At 36.7% G+C, this 19,927-nt stretch overlaps 1 protein-coding gene across 1 annotated transcript in view; it reads right to left on the minus strand.

The window, feature by feature from the left end:
- Positions 1–2,806: 2,806 nt before the first annotated feature.
- The window catches only part of CAGE1 (cancer antigen 1), a 36,134-nt gene continuing 19,013 nt past the window's right edge, over positions 2,807–19,927 (minus strand). Inside the window, exons 8-12 of the mRNA XM_053664075.1 lie at positions 17,521–17,601; positions 17,191–17,313; positions 15,257–15,361; positions 13,440–13,510; positions 2,807–3,197 (exon numbers count right to left, since the gene is read on the minus strand). Coding sequence (XP_053520050.1) covers positions 3,065–3,197; positions 13,440–13,510; positions 15,257–15,361; positions 17,191–17,313; positions 17,521–17,601 — 513 coding nt within the window. The 3' untranslated portion in view covers positions 2,807–3,064. The remainder of the gene's footprint in view (positions 3,198–13,439; positions 13,511–15,256; positions 15,362–17,190; positions 17,314–17,520; positions 17,602–19,927) is intronic.

Here is a 19,927-nt window from a genome sequence, read left to right on the forward strand (position 1 = left end):
TCGTTGCTCTACTTGCTCAGTCATTTTGAACGCTATAGCCACACAGTACACATGCTCACTCAATGGCATCTACTGACCCCCACTGACTAGTACGATGAAGTCACTGTTCATACATGCATTCCAGTCCACTTTCCATGGCTGCCAGGTTACATCAATGTCACGAAAACCATTCTCATTGTATTAACAATGGCTGGACTTTTTCTGGGACAGATGTCATCATATATACAACTGGGAAACAATCGTCACAATCAAGATATACATCACCCTTGCAATTTTTCTTATATACCTTTGTTTCTCCTCCCTCTCATCCCTTTTTGCCCTCACATCACCAGAAAACTACTGATCTGTTTTTACTATAGATTAGTTTTGCATTACCTAGATTTTTATATAATAGAATCTTACACTCAGCCTAATTATTTTGAGATTCATCCATGTTGTTGCATATAATTTCACTTACTGTTTTATTGCTGAGTAGTATTCTACTGTGTGGCTATACCACAATTTGTTCATCGTTTCACCATTTGCTGGATATTTGGGTTGTTTCCAGTCTAGGGCTATCACAAATAAAGCGTTATAAATGTTTATCTTTGTGTAAACACATGTTTTTACTTTCTTGAATCAACACACAGGAGTGAGCGGCTGACTCATAGGGAGGTGTATATTCAATCTTTTAAGTAGCTGCCAAACTGTTTTTCAGAGTGGTTGTGCCATGTTGCATTCCCACCGAGAGGCTATGACTGCTTCAGTTTCGACATCCTTGCCAAACTTGGTATGGTCAGTCTTTTAGACATTCTAATAGGTGTGCAGTTGTATTCATCACTATTTTAATTTGCCTCTTAATCATGCTGCACTGAATTATCATTTCACATGCTGACTTGTTATCCATATATCTTCCCGGTGGAGTGTCTGTTCAAATCTTTGCCCATTTTTATTCGGTTGTTTTCTTATTACTGAGGTTTGAGAATTTGTTCTATATTCTGGATATATGTTCTTTTGGATGGGAGCTGTCTTTTCATTTTCTTAAGAATAGTCTTTTAAAGAAGTTTTTAATTTTGATGAAGTCCAATTATCAAAATTTTATTTTATGGATCATGCTCTTAGTGTTTTATCTAAATTAGTGCCTAACCCAAATTTTTCCTATTTTCTTTTAGAAGTTTTATACTTCAGCTCTTATGTTTAGATGTAGTATCCTTTTTGAGTTATATTTGTATGTGATAGAAGGTATAGATCAAAGGGTATTTGGTTTTTGTTTTTCAAATGGATATCCAATTATTTCAGCACTGCTTGTTGAAAAAACTATCCTTTCTCCACTTTATTGCCTTTGCACATTTGTCAAAAACCAGTCATCCATATAAGTGTGAGTTTATATCTGAACTCTCTGTTTCTTTGATCTTCTGTTTTTACACCAATGCCACAATGTTTTGATTATTCTAGCTTTATGAAAAGTCTTAAAATCATGTTTGACCTCCAATTTTGTCCTCTTTTATCAGAATACTTTTGGCTATTCTATGTCCTTTGATTTTCCATGTGAATTTTAGAATCGGCTTGTCAATTTCTGTTTTAAAAGCCTGCTGGGATTTTGATGGGGACTGCATTTAATTTATCAATCAGCTTGGGAAATGAAGTCTTAACAACACTGAGTCTCAAGGCCCATAAAAAAAGTATCTTTCTCTATATATTTAAGTCTTCTTTTTCTCTCTCAGCAATGTTTAATACTTTCCAGTGTATAGCTCTTTTACATCTCTTGTCGAATCTCTCCCTATGTGGTTCATATTTTTAGTGCTATTGGAAATGTTTTTATTTATTAAGTTTAAATTTCTAATTATCTATCATTAGTATATAGAAATACAATAAATTTTTGTAAATTAATCTTGCATCTCTTAATCTCACTTAATACTCCTAGTATTTTTTGTAGATTTCATCAAATTTTTCTATATAGATGATCATGTAATCTAGAAAATAAATGTATTTTTGCTTCTTCATGTTCGACTTGGATGCCTTTTATTTCTTTTTGATTTTACTGGACGGGACTTCCAGTACAATGTGAATACAAGAATACTTCCTGATCTTGAGAAAGTATTCGGTCTTTCATCATTAAGTATGATTTTAGCAGAATTTTTTTGTAGATGCTCTTTACCATATTAAGTTCCCATCTTCCCTAGTTTGTTTAGAGTTTTTTTATTTTTTATTATTTATTTATTTACCTTTAGAGGGGAAGGGAAAGAGAGAGGGAGAGAAATATCAATGTATGGTTGCCTCTTGTGCATCCCCTGTTGGGAACTGGCCTGCAACCCAGGCATGTACCCTGAATGGGAATCAAACTGAGATCCCTTAGTTCGCAGGCCCGCGATCAACCCATTGAGCTACACCAGCCAGGGCTGTTTAGAGTTTTTTAAAATCAAGAATGAATGTTGGATTTTTATGTGACTATTGCTTCTCACTTTTCAATATTTAAAAATATGTTGAGTTACATTAATAGAATTATTATTTTGAGATAAAACTGATACATTTTTGCCACAAAAGGTAGCATTCACAGCTTTCAGGGGTGATTAGGGGCCATTTTTCAGTCTGCCAGAATTATTGTTCTGCCATTGACTTTCACCTCTCCTTTTCTTGTGCCCACCCTTTTTCATTAAAACAAAAGGAAAAGAAGTAAAAAAAATTTACTTTTACATTTTTATTTTAAATTACTGTTTAACATTTGTTTTTACATTACTTTTACTTTTTGCTTTTACTTCTCCTTTTCTCATTAAAAAAGAAAAAAGTAAAAAAGAACAATGGAATTATGACTATAAATTAGGGAAGTATTAATATTATTTTAATTTGGTATATATTTAAATTTGGCTATTTGTTGGGTATATAAGTTTCAGGGGTAAACACAAGTTCACCTTATTCCCTGTGATCAAGGAATACAAACGCATGGATTTTTAATAGGATGTTTAAGCCAAGCAAATATTGTTGATCACTCTGTACTCAGACTATAATGGAACTTTGGAAGAAAGCTTGTAAATTTGCATTCCGAAATTTTCTGTAATTTCTGATTTGGTTTTGCATGGAAAAATATTTACAGGAACTGCACGTGGGTAGAAACCACAGGTGCTATAAAAGGGCAGTGAATTGTTTTCTCTGAATTCAGCTTTGTCTGGAGGAGACATGGCATTGGTGGTACTTTTCCAGGACTCAGTAGATACTGGGCCCTAGAAAGTGATAAATAGTAAATACATTACTGTTGATGACTTTGATGAGTACCCTCAAGATGGTTAGACTATAACAATGGATCACAGAATGGCAAACAATGGTTTTGGCATAAAAAGATACACCTAGATCAATGAAATAGAATATAGAGCCCAGAAGCAAGCACACACTTATCTGGTCAATAAGTTTACAACAAAAGGGCAAAGAATATTCATTGGGGAAAAGGACAGTCTTTTTAGTAAATGGCATTAGGAAAACTAGACAGCCACATGCTAAAAAATGAAACTGGACCACTGTCTTTCTTATACAAATCACAAAAATCAACTCAAAATATATTAAAGTCTTAAACATAATACCTAAAACCATAAAACTCCTAAAAGGAAACATAGGTGGTAAGTTCTTTGACATAGATCTTCACGGTGATTTTTAAAATCTGACACCAAAAGTAAAAACAACAAAAGCAAAAATAAACAATTGAAACTACATCAAACAAAAAAGCTTCTGCACAGCAGAGGAAGTCATCAACAAACTGAAAGACTAACAGGGTAGTGTGCTGGATAAGTTGGGATGCCAGGACAGGAAATCAACTGGGACATTTTGGGGAAAGGATACACCTCTCACTAAGATGATGTCATACTTGTGCTGGGAAGTGGAGTAGGAAAAACAACTCTGAAATTTTGGAGGGAGGTGTATTACAGAACCAGGAATATATGGGGCAGGTACTCTCACACCTGAAACTGAACTGGCCACAGGTGCTAGAGAAAGTGGTGTTTGAAAGACAGAAAGATTCAATCACATGAATCTGTAGCAGTGTGGAAAAGCTTTCTCAGGCTGGGAAGACAGTGAATGTTCCTCAAAGGAAAGGGCAGAGATTTGAAGAATAGTAGGACGTAACTGGGGTGAGAGTAGCTTGAGCACTCCAGGTGGAACAACATATGCTAAAGCCCTGAAGCAAAAGGCAATGTAGTACATTTGAGGATTTACAAATACCTTCAGTGTGGCTGAAAGCAGGGCATGCAATGATGAGGTGAGACTGGGAAGACAGGTGGGAGCTATACCATAAAGAAACTTGTAGGCCTCGCTAAGGATTTTTTGCTTTAACCAAAGGTGATGGAAAATCACTAAAGTGTTTTAAAGGGAATGATCAGATTTATAGTTCAGAAAGATCATTTTATCTGCATATACAAAGTGGGCTTAAACAAGTACCTTCATTTAGTCTTTTAGAAAAATTGAATATCATTAATGACTTTTGTAAGTAAACAGCAGATTTTAAATCTCAAGGCATGTGGAATGCAGGTCAAGATGGCAGCGCAAACACAGTACTCAGAACCTCCCACAACCACATCAAAATTACAATTAAACTACAGAACAGCCATCATTCAGAAACCTCCTGAAATCTAGCTGAATAGAAGTCCTATAACTAAAGACATAAAGAAGAAGACACATCAAGACTGGTAGAAGGGGTGGAGACTTGAAATGATTTGGTCCCACACCCACGTGTGGCTGATAAGAATTGAGAGGGCTATCTTGGTTGCAGAGGTTCCTCATGAGAAGCCAGGGATCCCTGCCCCACACCAAGTTCCCAGCCCAGGGTTCCAGTCCAGGAAGAGAAGTCCCTATAATTTTTGTCTGTTGAGCAAAAAGGAAAAAGGACTCATGGACATGGGCAACAGTGTAGTGATTGCAAGCATGAGGCAGGTATAAGGGGACTAAATGGTAACGAAAAAATTATTAAATTAAAAAAATAAGATGTGTCTCTTGTAAGTAGTATGTAGTTTTTCTGAATTCAATCTAATAAACTTAGTTTTTAAATAAAAGTATTTAATTGAAGTCTATTAATCTAAAGTAGTTTCTGATGTTTGAGTTCAAATCTACATTTTTATAACAATATACGCATCCCTGTTTTCACTGCAGCATTATTCACTGTGGCCAAGACATGGGAACAACCAGAGTGTTTTCAATAGAGGATTGGATAAAAGATATGGTACAAGTATATTCTATGGAATACTACTCAGCCATAAGAAAAGATAAAATACTGCCATTTGTGACAACGTGAATGGACCTTGAGAGTATCGTGTTAAGAAAAATAAACCAGAAAAAGCTAAGAACATATGATTTCACTGATATTTGGAATATAGCACTGAAACTCATAGACACAAACAGCAGTATTGTAGTTACCATAGGGAAGGGGCTGAAGGGTGAAATAAAGGGTAAAGGTGGCCAAATATATGGTGATGGAAGATGATTTGACTTTCAGTGGTAAGCACATAAGGCAATACACAAATCATGTATCATAGAAATGTATACTAGTAAAAAGAATAATAATAAAAACAAATCTACAAAAAAAAGCCAAAGGTTAAAGACAAAGAGGATCTTAAAAGCAGCAAAAGAAAAACAGTTAGCTACAAGGGGGCTCCATATGGCTGCCAATTGATTTCTCAGAAGAAACACTGCAGGCCAGAAGGGGCTGACAAGAAATATTCAAAGTGATGAAAAGCAAGGGCCTACAGTGATGATTACTCTACCAGCAAGGATATTATTTAGAATAAAGGTCAGATAAATAGCCTCCCAGACAGAAAAAAATTTGAAGGAGTTTGTCACCCAAACCAGAATTATAAGAAACATTAAAGAATCTTCTTTTTTAAAAAAGATTTTATATTTTTTTATTTTTTATTTCTTTAGAGGGGAAGGGAAGGAGAGAGGGAGAGAAACATCAACGTTTGGTTGCCTTTCGTGCCTGCAGGGAACTGGCCTGCAGGGGACCGGCCTGCAACCCAGACATGTGCCCTGACTAGGAATCGAACCGCCATCGTGTGGGTTGCAGGCCAAAGAATCTTTAAGAACAAAAAAGGGACTTCCGCCAAGATGGAGGTATAGGTGGAAACACCTTGCTTCCGTGCACAACCAAATCTAAGAACAACTATTTTTAACAACAATAAACACAACCAAACCACACAGAAAATCAACAATATGGAGTCCAAAAAAACAAAAAAAACCCGAAATGCTCAGCTAAACTGGTATGAGGGGCGAAGCCAGCAGTGGAGCGGGTTGACCAAAAAGATCCCTGACCTGGTGGTGCACAAGCAGCCAAAGGCGCGGATCACGGGCTAGCTACGGGAACACACAGGGAAAAGGCGCGGCTGGCTGTCTGCAGTAGGTCGCGCATCTGCGTGTAGGTAAACCAGTGAAGAGGCGAGCATTGAGCCTGCAAGGCGCGGGGCAGCAGGCTCGCACAATTCCAATCAGATAAACAGGCCGGGGCGAGTGGTGGAACAGGACGGACTGGGCTAGCGGTGAGGACAGCAATTGCTCCCTCTCTGACCCGGCCCCCACACACAGCATCACAAACCAGTGCCCTGGGTGGCCCTGCTGTGGTAAACAACTAAGGCTTCGCTCCTCTTAACAGCGCGAACAGATCAAAAATGGCTCAAGAACAACTCAGAGCCCCATGGCCGATAAATCTAAGCGATGAAGAAATAGCCAAACTTTCAGATGCACAGTTCAAAATACTGGTTATCAGGATCCTCACAGAAGTGGTTGATTTTAGTCACAAATTAGACAAACATATGAAAGCTAAACTAATTGAAATGAATGGTAATGCAAAGGAAACCAATAGTAATGGAAAGGAGATTGGGACTCAAATCAATAGAGTGGACCAGAAGGAAGAAAAAAATGATCAAACAGAAAAGAATGAAGAAACAAGAATTCAAAAAAATGAGAAGAGGCTTAGGAACCTCCAGGACATCTTTAAACGTTCCAACATTCGAATTATAGGGGTACCAGAAGGGGAAGAGTCACGAGTGGAAACCTTATTTGAACAAATAATAAAAGAGAACTTCCCCATTCTGGCAGAGGAAATAGACTTCCAGGAAATCCAGGAAGCTCAGAGAGTCCCAAAGAAGGTGGACCCAAGAAGAAACACACCAAGGCACATCATCATTACATTAGCCAAGATTAAAATGAAGGAGAGAATCCTAGAAGCAGCAAGAGATAAGGGGACAGTCACCTACAAAGGAGTTCCCATCAGACTGTCAGCAGATTTCTCAAAAGAAACCTTACAGGCAAGAAGGGGCTGGAAAGAGGTATTCCAAGTCATGAAATCCAAAGACCTACAACCAAGATTGCTCTATCCAGCAAAGTTTTCATTTAGAATGGAAGGACAGATAAAGTGCTTCTCAGATAAGACCAAATTCAAGGAGTTCATCATCACCAAGCCCTTATTATATGAAATGTTAAAGGGACTTACCTAAGAAAAAGAAGATAAAAAAGATGAAGAGTGAAAGGACAGCAAACTCACAGTTATTAAGAACCACACCTAAAACAAAAGCAAACTAAGAGGACAGCTAGATCAGGAGCAGGACCATAGAAATGAAGATCACATGGAGGGTTAGCAACAGGGGAGTGGGAGAGGAGAAGGAGGAGGAGGGAGAAGGTACAGAAAATAAGTAGCATAGACAGTAGATAGAAAATAGGGGGGGGATAAGAATAGTAGGGGAAATACAGAATCTAAAGAATTTGAGACACGTGTTCATGAACTAAAGGGGGAAATGGTGGGGGAGGTGTATGCATGGTGGAGGGGAACGGAGGGGGGAATAGAACAAATGTAATGGCATAATCAATAAAAAAGTTTAAAAAAGATAAAAATATTAATAATAAAATGGTAACAAATACATATCAACAATTATTTTAAATGCTGATAGATTAAATGCTTTAATCAAAAAACATACAGTGGCTACATGGACAACAAAACAAGACTGTTACATGTGCTATCTACAAGATATTCACTTGAGATCCAAAGACACACATAGACTTAAAGTACAGGAATGGAAAAAGATGTTTCATGAAAATGAAAATTAAAAATTTAAAAGTTGGGGTAGCAATATTTAGACCAGTCAAAGACTATAGCAAGAAACAAAGAAGGACCCAGCAATTCCACCTCTGGGTATCTATCCAACAAAATCAAGACACTAAATTCAAAAGACATATACTTCCATATGTTCATTGCAGCATTATTTATAATGGCTATGATATGGAAGCAGCCTAAATGACCATTAATAGATAAATGGACAAAGAAGTGGTGCATATATACAATGGAATAATACTCAGCCATAAATAAGAACAAAATTTCCAGTGTGCAACAACATGGATGGACCTGGGTGGTATTTTGCCTGAGTGAAATAAATCAGACAAAGACAAATGCCAGATAATTTCACTTATATGTAAAAGCTAAAAGGCAAAATAAATGAACAAGCAGAACAGAAACAGATTTATAGAAACAGAGAACAGGTTTGACAGTTGCTGGAGGGGAAAGGTGTTGGGGGAGTGGGTGAAAAAGGTGAAGGTATTGACAAGTACAAATTGGTAGTTATGAAATAGTCATGGGGGTATAAAGCACAGGATAGGGAATATAGTCAATGATATTATAATAACTATGTATGGTGTCAGATGGGTACTACATTTATTGGGATAATTCATAAATTATATGAATGTCTAATCACTGGGTTATACTCCTGAAACTAATACAATATTGTATATCAACTGTCATTGAAAAATTAAAAATTACTTCAAAGAAATCCAAGGCATGTGAACTGAAAACTTATAGTATAGCCTTTAAATGTATTTGGAGATACTTCAAACACTGCTAGATTTTAACAGAACAGACTACCACCAATTTAAAGAAATATTGCTCTGATGATGAATATATTTGTTAATTTTTGGTTCTTTAGTTCGCAAGTCAGTGCTCAATCTAATGAGCCACAGCAGCCAGCGCTATTTGTTAATTTTTTTAAAAATGTATTTTATTGATTATGCCATTATAGTTGCACTATTTTCTCCCTTTCATTCCTTTCCACCCTGCACACCCTCTCCTCCCCACATTCCCTCCTTTAGTTCATGTCCAAGTGTCCCAAGTTCTTTAGATTCTACATTTACCACACTACTCCTGCCCTCCTCCCCCTGTCTATTTTTTCCACATTGTCTATGCTACTTATTCTCTGTACCTTTTCCCCCTCTGTCCTCCTACCACTCCCCTGTTCCTAACCCTCCATGTGATCGCCATTTCTGTGATTCTGATCCTGTTCTAGTTGTTTGTTTAGTTTGTTCTTCTTTTTATTTTAGGTGTGGTTGTTAGTAATTGTGAGTTTGCTGTCATTTTACTGTACATGCTTTTTATCTTCTTTTTCTTAGATAAGTCCCTTTAACATTTCATATAAGGGATTGGTGAGGATGAACTCCTTCAACTTGACCTCATCTGAGAAACACTTTATCTTCCCTTCCATTCTAAATGAAAGCTTTGCTGGATAAAGCAATTTTGGATGTAGGTCCTTGCATTTTATGACTTGGAATACTTCTTTCCAGCCCCCTTTTGCCTGTAAGGTCTCTTCTGAGAAATCAGCTACAGTCTGTGGGAACTCCTTTGCAGGTAACTGTCCCCTTATCTCTTGCTGCTTCTAGGATTCTCTCCTTCATTTTAATCTTGGCTAATGTAATGATGATGTGCCTTGGTGTGTTCCTCCTTGGGACCAACTTCTTTGGGACTCTCTGAGCTTCCTGGATTTCCTGAAAGTCTATTTCCTTTGCCTGATTCGGAAGTTCTCCTTTATTATTTGTCCAGATAACTTTTCTACTTTCTGCTCTTCCTCTTCCCCTTCTGGTACCCCTATAATTCGGATGTTGGAACATTTAAAGGTGTCATGGAGGTTCCTAAGCCTCTCCTCATTTTTTTGAATTCGTGTTTCTTCCTTCTTTTCTGTTTGGTTGTTTCTTTCTTCCTTCTGGTCCACTCCACTGATCTGAGTCCCAGTTTCCTTCCCATCACTATTGGTTCCCTGTGCATTTTTCCTTCATTTCACTTAGTGTAGCCTTCATTTTTCATCTAATTTGTGACCAAAATCAACCAGTTCTGTGAGCATCCTGATCACCAGCGTTTTGAACTATGCATCTGATAGGTTGGCTATCTCTTGGTCGTTTAAAAGTATTGGCTCTGGGGCTTTGAGCTGTTCTGCTGCTTGAGCCATAATGTTTTGGCCAGATCACGATTGTTAAGTATGAGGGGCAGACCCTTAGGTTTTCACCAAGGCTGGGTTGTGACACTATATGGGGGCGGGTTCAGAGAGGAGACAATTGCTCTTGCTCCGATCTCTCTCAAATTTCAGTCCCCTCTGCTGCTTCCCACAAGTAAATTTGGCCCTTCTGGTGCTCGTTCCGGGGTGGGTGGGCTTGTGTGCATTCTAGGACCCTGTGGGTCTCTCCAACAAACTCTCCTGTGAGGCTGGGAGTCTCTCCCGGCACCTCAACCCCCGCAAGTTTTTTCAATCGGTGCTTTTAGGCTTTATTTCCCATAGCTGGGGCCCTGGGTTTCAAGGTCTGTCTCACTGCCCTTTTTTTTTTCCTGGTTTACCTGTGCACAAATGTGTGTCTGAGATCAGCCAACCACCTTGTGCGCTTCATTGTGTCTGCTCGTTTCCTCCCAGCAGGGAGTCTGCCAACCACCTCTTTTTCCTGCCATGACCCCTCTCTGCCTGCAGCCAGGTCCTGCATTTGTGCGCAGATAAACCAGTGAAGGGACGAGCATTGAGACAGACCGCACAGGCCCCAGTGCAAGGCGGCAGGCTGACCACGATCGCACCTTTGCACGCAGATAAACAGGTGGGGGTGGTGGGGGGGCGGCGAGCGGTGAGGCGGACCAGGCAGGAGGGAGTGGAGAGGACCACCATTGCTCCCTCTCTGATCCTGCCCCCACATACAGCATCACAAACTAGCGACCTGGGTGGCTCTGCCCTGGTGAACACCTAAGGCACCTCTCCTCAAATGTAACAGGCATGAACAGATCAAAACAGGGCTCAAGAACAACTCAGAGCCCCAAAGCCCATAAATCTAAGTGAACAAGAAATTGCCAACCTATCAGAGGCACAGTTCAAAACACTGGTGATCAGGAGGCTCACAGAACTGGTTGATTTTAGCCACAAATTAGAGGAACATATGAAGGCTAAACTAATTGAAATGTAGGGAAATGCACAGAAAACCAATAGTAATGGAAAGGAAACTGGGACTCAAATCAAGGGAGTGGACCAGAAGGAAGAAACAAATGACCAAACAGGAAAATATGAAGAAACAAGAATTCAAAAAAATGAGGAGAGGCTAAGGAACGTCCAGGACATCTTTAAATGCTCCAACATCCGAATTATAGGGGTACCAGAAGGGGGAAAGGAACAGCCACCAGTGGAAAACTTATTCGAACAAATAATAAAGGAGAATTTACCCAATCTGGCAAAGGAAATAGACTTCCAGGAAATCCAGGAAGCTCAGAGGGTCCCAAAGAAGGTGGACCCAAGGAGGAACATACCAAGGCACATCACAAGTACATTAGCCAAGATTAAAATGAAGGAGAGAATCCTAGAAGCAGCAAGAGATAAGGGGACAGTCACCTACAAAGGAGTTCCCATCAGACTGTCAGCAGATTTCTCAAAAGAGACCTCACAGGCAAGAAGGGGCTGAAAAGAAGTATTCCAAGTCATGAAATCCAAAGACCTACATCCAAGATTGCTCTATCTAGCAAAGCTTTCATTTAGAATGGAAGGACAGATAAAATGCTTCTCAGATAAGATCAAGTTCAAGGAGTTCATCATCACCAAGCCCTTATTATAGGAAATGTTATAGGGACTTATATATGAAAAAGATGAACAGTGAAAGGACAGCAAACTCACAGTTATTAACAACCACACCTGAAACAAAAGAAAACTAAGAGGACAGCTAGATCAGTAGTGAACCACAGAAAGGAAGATCACATGAAGGTTTAGCAATAAGGGAGCAGGAGAAGGAGAAGGGGGGAAAAGGTTCAGAAAATAAGTAGTATAGACTGTAGATAGAAAATAGATAGCGAGAGGGTAAGAATAGTAGGGGAAATACAGAATCTAAAGAACTGGAGATATGTGGTCATGAACTAAAGGGGGGGAAATGGTGGGGGAGGGGTGTGCAGGGTGGAGGGGAAAGAAGGGGGAGAATAGAACAAATGTAATGGCATAATCAATAAAATAAATAAATAAAAATAAAACAAAATAAAAAATAAAAAATGACAGTCCTAATCACTTAAAGCAAATCAACCCAGGTGATATCTGGCAGTGGTTCATGACCTGTCCAGACACTAAAATCATTTGGATAGCTTCTGAAATATACCTATGCCCAGTTCCCAGCAGGTGTTTTAGCTTATTTGATCTGGAAGTAGAGCCTGGGCATTGGATATTTTGAAAGAAGCATTCAAGGCAATTCTAATAAAGCAACCACAGGTGACAGCCTTTTAAATAATGTTTATGAAATTCAGATGCTATATTTCTTCTTGAACACAAACCAGATCAACTACTCAACTGAAATATAATTTTAAACTTTTTTGAATTTTAAAAATAACTGGGACAAAGCAATACAGCCCAAGTATTGCTTTAATATTGTTTTTAAAATATTAGATTATTCTTTACTTTTATTTTTTTCTACACTATTGTGAGTGGGCTGTTTTCTTGGTTCTAAACCAAGAGACAGTCTAATTTTACTTCTCTTGAGTGTATGACAATGTCCTCATCTGTGACCAAATTTAAAACTTGCCTTCATCAATCTGAAAAGTGAGAAAATTGTTTTTTTATCATTCATTCTGCTTAGAAACAATTGTAAAAAACAAAAGCAAACTTTCCAAAGTACAATACCACATTTGTAAATAAGCACAGTGTGTAAATAAACTTGGAGGAAGGATGAAGGAAGAAGCATATGAGAAATGAGGATAATAAATAAGTGGGAAAACTGCAAAATTAAAAACACCAATTTGGGAGTGTTTTAAGCTAAATCTCATTTTAATGAGAAAGTTTAATTTGGTACTTGATATACGTATGTATGTTTCATTTGATGTACATCAAAAATTTTTTTGTGAATAAATCCTAAGCATTTCAAGGTTACTTTACTTGAATACTATAGCAATATTCTCCAAAGTTTTTGGATGTTTCTCACTAATTCCTTTATCTCCTGCCCCTTTTCCCCTAAATCAAAGAGAACACTGAGAAAGAAAGATGAAAATCTGGTGATTCAGATAGTCCAGATATTCAGCAGACTAACTATATTATTGAAGAATGGTCTTAATTTATAAAACTTCACACTTTTCTTCTTTCTAGGAGTTTAAGAAAAAATGAATTTAGAAGGCCAGAGAGTAAAATAAAATATCAGTAAATGTTTACAAAATTAAAAACTAAGATTTTTCAACTTACTGTGCAATCCGGGAGTGAGATCTCTTGAGCCGCTGATCAGCACATTCAATAATTTCTTCATATGATGTAACCTTGAATAAATAAGCTAAACAATTTATTCTTGGATTAATTCTAGAATTTTTATTTAATTTCATTTTTTTTGCTTTAAAATCTCTACCAGTTGAAGTTCAATTAAATGACTCCCACCAATAAAAGTTTTAAAAAAGGCAAACGTCTTCCTTATATTTTGAAAATAGAAATAGAAATGGAATTATAATATGTCTATTCAACATGCAGAAAATGAAGCATAAAAAAAATGGACAACTGTAGTGAATCAACTATGATCCAGTCATCTCTTAGACAAAGTGGTATATATCTCAGCTAAGAGATATAGCCCATTTGGTCAAAGTTTATGCAGTTTAACATTTTTTGTTAACAATTTATTAAGATATAATTCACATAGCATACAGTTGACCCATTTAAAATATAGTTCAATGGCTTTTCATGTATTCACAAATATGTGCATTCATCACCACAGTCAAGTCTAAGACATTCTCATTTTACCCCCAAATGAAACTTCATATCTCTTAGCTGTCACTCCCCACTCCCTCCATACTCCAAATCCTGGGGAACCACTAATCTGCTTTCTGTCACAGAAATGCCCATTCTGGATTGTTTAGATAAATAGAATCATATAATATGTGACTGGCTTCTTTCACATAGTATGATGTTTTCAAAGATCATCTATGTTGTAGTAGCACTTATCAGTATTTCATTTCCTTTTATTGTCAAATAATATTCCACCATATGGATATGCCACATACTATTTACTTAGTCATCAGCTGATGGATATTTGAATTCTTTCCACTTTTTTGGCTATTATGAATAATGCTGCTTTAAACATTTGTGTACAGTTTTTGTGTGGACATATGTTTTCATTTATTTTGGATATATACCTAAGAATAGAGTTCCTGGTTCATATTGTAAAGCTTTTAAAATATAGAATCATGTCAAGGAAAAAATCACATTTTTTTACATTTCATGTTATTTTGTATTAGTTTCAGTTGTAAAGCATAGTGGTTAGATAATTATATACTTTAAAAAGTGTTCCTGATATTTCCAGTAATCACCTAGCACCATACATAGTTATTACAGTACTAATGACTATTTTATATGCTATGCTTTACATCCCCATGACTATTTTGTAACTACCAATCTATACTTCTCAGTCCTTTTACCTTTTTCACTCAGTTCCCCAACCTCCTTTCCCTCTGGCAACCATCAGTCTGTCCTTTGTATCTATGAGTCTGTTTCTTTTTTGTTCATTTACACTATTCTTTAGATTTCACATACAAGTGAAATAATATGGTGTTTATCTTTCTCTGACTTATTTCACTTAGCATAATAACCTCTAGTCTACCCACATTGTCCCATAAGGTAAAATTTCATTCTTTTTTATTGCCAAGTAACATTCCATTGTACATATGTACCACAGTTTTTTTATCCACCCACCTATTGATGGGCCCTTGGATTGCTTCCATATGTTAATGCAGTTTCTGAAAGGCAAACTACAACACTGAGTTGGCAAAATTAAAAATTACCCTATAATGAAGTAGCAATATTAAGAAGTGAAGTTGCTGACAGCAGGATAGATATACACAATGTTCTTTTGCTAACTTTCAGCCAGAAGGCTAATAGGAATGTTTTATAATGTGATTATGAAGTAAAAAAAATCAATATAAATGTGTTGTATCATCCGTCAGATTCTTTTTAGCTATCAAATTATATTATTTTAATATTTGACATAGTTTTTAAAATTTCTGTAAGAACATTTGTACCTTATTTATTAAATTGCCTAAATGTCTTTGATACTTGTCATTTTCTTCAATGAGTCTGGTACAGTGGCCTTCTTTTGACTCTAGAAGATTTCCCAATTTTGCAATCTATGGAGAAACATAAGTAAAAATATTAACATGAAAACAGCCATGAAAGCATGGATGCTAAGAACAAGTGAGAACTGTGAGCTATATTTTATTCCAATATTCTCTCAAACTGAGTTTTATTGTAGGCAAATCAAGAGATTCTATGAACCAATAGAGACAGCACTATGGTGGCTACCAGAGGGAAAGATGGGGTGTGCAGAGGTAGACAATGTTAAATGGAGTCAAATATAGGATAACAGAAGATTTGACTTTGGCTGGTGAACACACAATGCAATATATAGATGATGTATTATAGAACTGTACACATGAAAGCTATACAATTTTATTAACCTATATCAATCCAATCGATTTAATAAAAATTTTAAAAAGTTGTTATGAACCGGATCCTAGTTAGATTGCATTTAGAATAGATGAGCAGAAGTTATGTTTTGGCTTTTCTCTAATTTAACACTCTGAAACAGCTTTGCACATAATTAAACACCTGTTAGTGAATACAAGTATTTATTAGCCCCCGACTCTTCCCTACCATCTTTCCATATGTAACCAATGTAAAGACTTACTTACGTCTGAGTAAATACTGTTGTTGTGCTTGACACTGTATTTTCAGCTGTGATAAATACTCTCACTTGCATAAATGACTGCCAGTTTTTAAAAAGGCTCAGCTCAATGTATGTCATATTCTGACCTATGGTTGAATTTTATTTGCAGGAAACTATTAAAAATTAAAATCTGTATCCTACAAGTGACATCTAAAATTAATTTTCAGGAAAGGGTGTTCACAAGTTCCCTTAGCAGTTACCTTAATTTTCAAAGCAATTACAACAGAAAAAACCCGAAAATTACAACAGAAGAAAAACAACAGAAATATCCCCATTAAATAACCATGTTAAGAATGGCCATCAATCTTCTAATGTCTTAAAATACTTACATATCCCCAGGAAGCAAAGACCAACAACTTCACTTCAGAGATAGCAACTTTTTTCTTTCTTACGTAAATGAATTAATGGGATGATTTCAAATCAGTGGTCCTATTGAACTGACTGCATACATTATTTAAAGTAGGGAGTACAGATATTATCACCTAAATTTAACAGATGAAACCAAGGTGAAGAGAATGTAAAGGATTTTTGAAAGGATATGTCTAGAAGTGGAAAATATTTATCAACCATTAGCATAAAGCCTTTTCTATTTTGTTCCTTTGCAACCCATCTTCTTGCTCTTAGAGGGTAGAGTTCCACTCTTAGCTTTACATAACTCAGGATGTTTTACTGCAGCAGTATGGATTTCTTTTTTTCATTATAGACTTCATGGAATTCTTTAAGAAATTCATAGTTTGAATTTATTTAATAGCTTTCCAGATCAAAGTAATAACTCTTATAAGTCCTCAATTGAATTTTTTATTTGCTTAAACTCAGATTAAAGAAAGAAGAACATAGAATTTCTTAAAGAATATTTATTTTTGAGATAAAGGGATAGCTCTTTATTTCTCAAAGCACCCCTTAATCATGGTGGTTATAAACAGCTATCGCTGTAAGAATAGTGGTAGCATATGCAACAATGTAAATATACTTCATTATTAAAAACAGAAATATTTTTGATTTTTACATTTTGAAAGAAATTAATCTGATTAGTCTAAATAGAAATCAGACGGGACATTATGTAAAATTTCAAAACCTGAAAATGCAAAAGTTCAGTTCTCTACTTTGTAGGTGAACAATATTGCCACAATACCAGTGTGTGATCATTTTAATGAGCAAATTTCTTAAACTTGTTAATAAAATGGTGTTAGATGTAAAAATGATAGCAAAGCAACAAAAAGTTTTTCTTACCAAGATATTAAGCTCTTCATTTAGACTGTGGTACTTATCCAGTTTGGCTCCCAATAAGGTGGGTACATCTCTGACTTCATTTGAATTCGCACTCTTGGCTTCATTTGAGTCAAAGTCTGTAACCTGAAATTCAATATATTTGTGCTCACTTCTAATACTTTCACACTACTTTGAGCATTTAAAAATAAGTACTTTACTAGGGAAACGAAGAGATTTTCAGTAGCTACAAGTGTAGAGCTTAGAGCTAGAAGAATTTAAACCAAAAGAATATAAACATCTGAAATTATATTTTTGCAAATTAAAGACAGTACGTAGTAAATTTAAACTCACGTCAATCACTTGATCTTGAAATGCTTTTTCATTAGCAATTAACTCTCTAAAAGTTGCGATTCTGTCTTTATGTTTCTGTAGCTAGGAGGAAAAAGCATTTTACATTTCAGAGAAGAGTAAATAAAACTTCATTCTATAACATTTATAATAAAATCATCAAACCATGCAAAGTTCAATTCTTGGTCTACCAAAAGACATGCTGTTTTTACAGCTTTTGTCCCGAAAAAAAAAAGAGTTCATACAGCAGGCCTGAGGCTGCTATCCTTAGAAAGGCCTGCTAGCGAGGCTGCCCTCCGACTGTATCTGGGAACTTGAATTGTGGGAGGGTTTCCATCCTTTCCTGAAATGAATCGCTCATTGTGCCTAACATATTTGTACAAAGAATGTGGTTTATGCTGAACACCTCTTTCTACCTCGAGGGTTTATCACTTTGATATATACTAGGCAGAAGATGCTTATGTGAACAGCCCCCAGTAAAAACCCTGGGTACTGGGTCTCACGTGGGTCTCTGTGGTAGACATATTTCACATGTGTTGTCATAACTCACTGCTGGGGGAAGGAATCCTATTAGACTCCACTGAGAGAGGATGGATGCAAGCTTGAATCTGGTTTCTTTTGCACCTTTTCTTTTTGCTGATTTTGATTTTTATCCTCTCACTGTAATAACACATCACAGCTGTGAGTACGCTGGATGCTGGGTCCCTTGGGTCCCAGTGAATCCCTGAACTTGAAGGTGGGCTTGGGATCTCCAGGGAGCTTATCCTAATGTTCCATTGTTTTTACAATCGGGCTATTAAAATTCTTTCACGAAAAAAAACTAGTCAACTTTTCTACATGAAATTTATAATCATTTCTTATTTGTTCATTTGTTCCTTCAGTATAACAATAAAATTAAAAGTGCCAAATATCAGTGAAGTAAAATGTGTGCACAGAATATTTTTTATTATGAACAGTTTCCAATATTTTTTAAAAACAGAGAAAATCTTTAACAAACCACCATCTATCATTTAGCTTGAACTATTAATAGCTAATGGTCAATCTTGTATCATTTATATTCCCAACCACTTCATTCTTTCTCCATGCCCTTCACCAAATCAAATCACAGACAACATGTAAACCTCATCTGCCAATATTTCAGGAATTACACAGAAATTTACCAAAGGGCATAAATATCTGAAATTGTATTTTTGTACCATACTGCTCCAAGCCTCAACTGGGCTTATTTTTTGTTTGTTTTTTTAATATAGTTTATTGATTATGCTATTACAGTTGCCCCATTTTACCTTCACCCTGCACACCCTCTTCCACCCACATCTCCCCCCCCCTTTAGTTCATGGCCATGTGTCATACTTATAAGTTCTTCAGCTTCTACATTTCCCATACTATTCTTACCTTCCCCCTGTCTATTTTCTATCTACCATCTATGCTACTTATTCTCTACCTTTCCCCCCTTTCTCCTCCTCCCACTCCCCTGTTGCTAATCCTCCATGTGATCTCCATTTCTGTGATTCTGCTCCTGTTCTAGTTGTTTGCTTAGTTTGTTCTTCTTTTTGTTTTAGGTGTGGTTGTTAGTAATTGTGAGTTTGCTGTCATTTTACTGTACATGCTTTTTATCTTCTTTTTCTTAGATAAGTCCCTATAACATTTCATATAATAAGAGATTGGTGAGGATGAACTCCTTGAACTTGATTTTATCTGAGAAGCTCTTTATCTTCCCTTCCATTCTAAATGAAAGCTTTGCTGAATAGAGCAATCTTGGATGTAAGTCTTTGCCTTTCATGACTTGGAATACTTCTTTTCAGCCCCTTCTTGCCTGTAAGGTCTCTTTTTGGAAAATCAGCTGACAGTCTCATGGGGACTCCTTCGTAGGTAACTGTCCCCTTATCTCTTGCTGCTTCTAGGATTCTCTCCTTCATTTTAATCTTGGCTAATGTAATGATGATGTGCCTTGGTGTGTTCCTCCTTGGGACCAACTTCTTTGGGACTCTCTGAGCTTCCTGGACTTCCTGGAAGTCTATTTCCTTTGCCTGATTGGGGAAGTTCTCCTTTATTATTTGTTCAAATAACTTTTCCATTTGTTGCTCTTCCTCTTCCCCTTCTGGTACCCCTATAATTCAGATGTTGGAACATTTAAAGGTGTCCTGGAGGTTCCTAAGCCTCTCCTCATTTTTTTTGAATTCTTGTTTCTTCCTTCTTTTCTATTTGTTTCTTTATTCCTTCTGGTCCATTCCATTGATTTGAGTCCCAGTTTCTTTCCCATCACTATTGGTTCCCTGTACATTTTCCTTTATTTCACTTAGTGTAGCCTTCATTTGTTCATCTAATTTGTGACCAAATTCAACCAGTTCTGTGAACATCTTGATCACCAGTGTTTTGAACTGTGCATCTGATAGGTTGGCTATCTGCT

This window comes from Artibeus jamaicensis, unplaced genomic scaffold (genome assembly GCF_021234435.1).
Source record: "Artibeus jamaicensis isolate MK-2021 breed Jamaican fruit bat unplaced genomic scaffold, CSHL_Jam_final contig_335, whole genome shotgun sequence".
NCBI classification, from domain to species: Eukaryota; Metazoa; Chordata; class Mammalia; order Chiroptera; family Phyllostomidae; genus Artibeus; species Artibeus jamaicensis.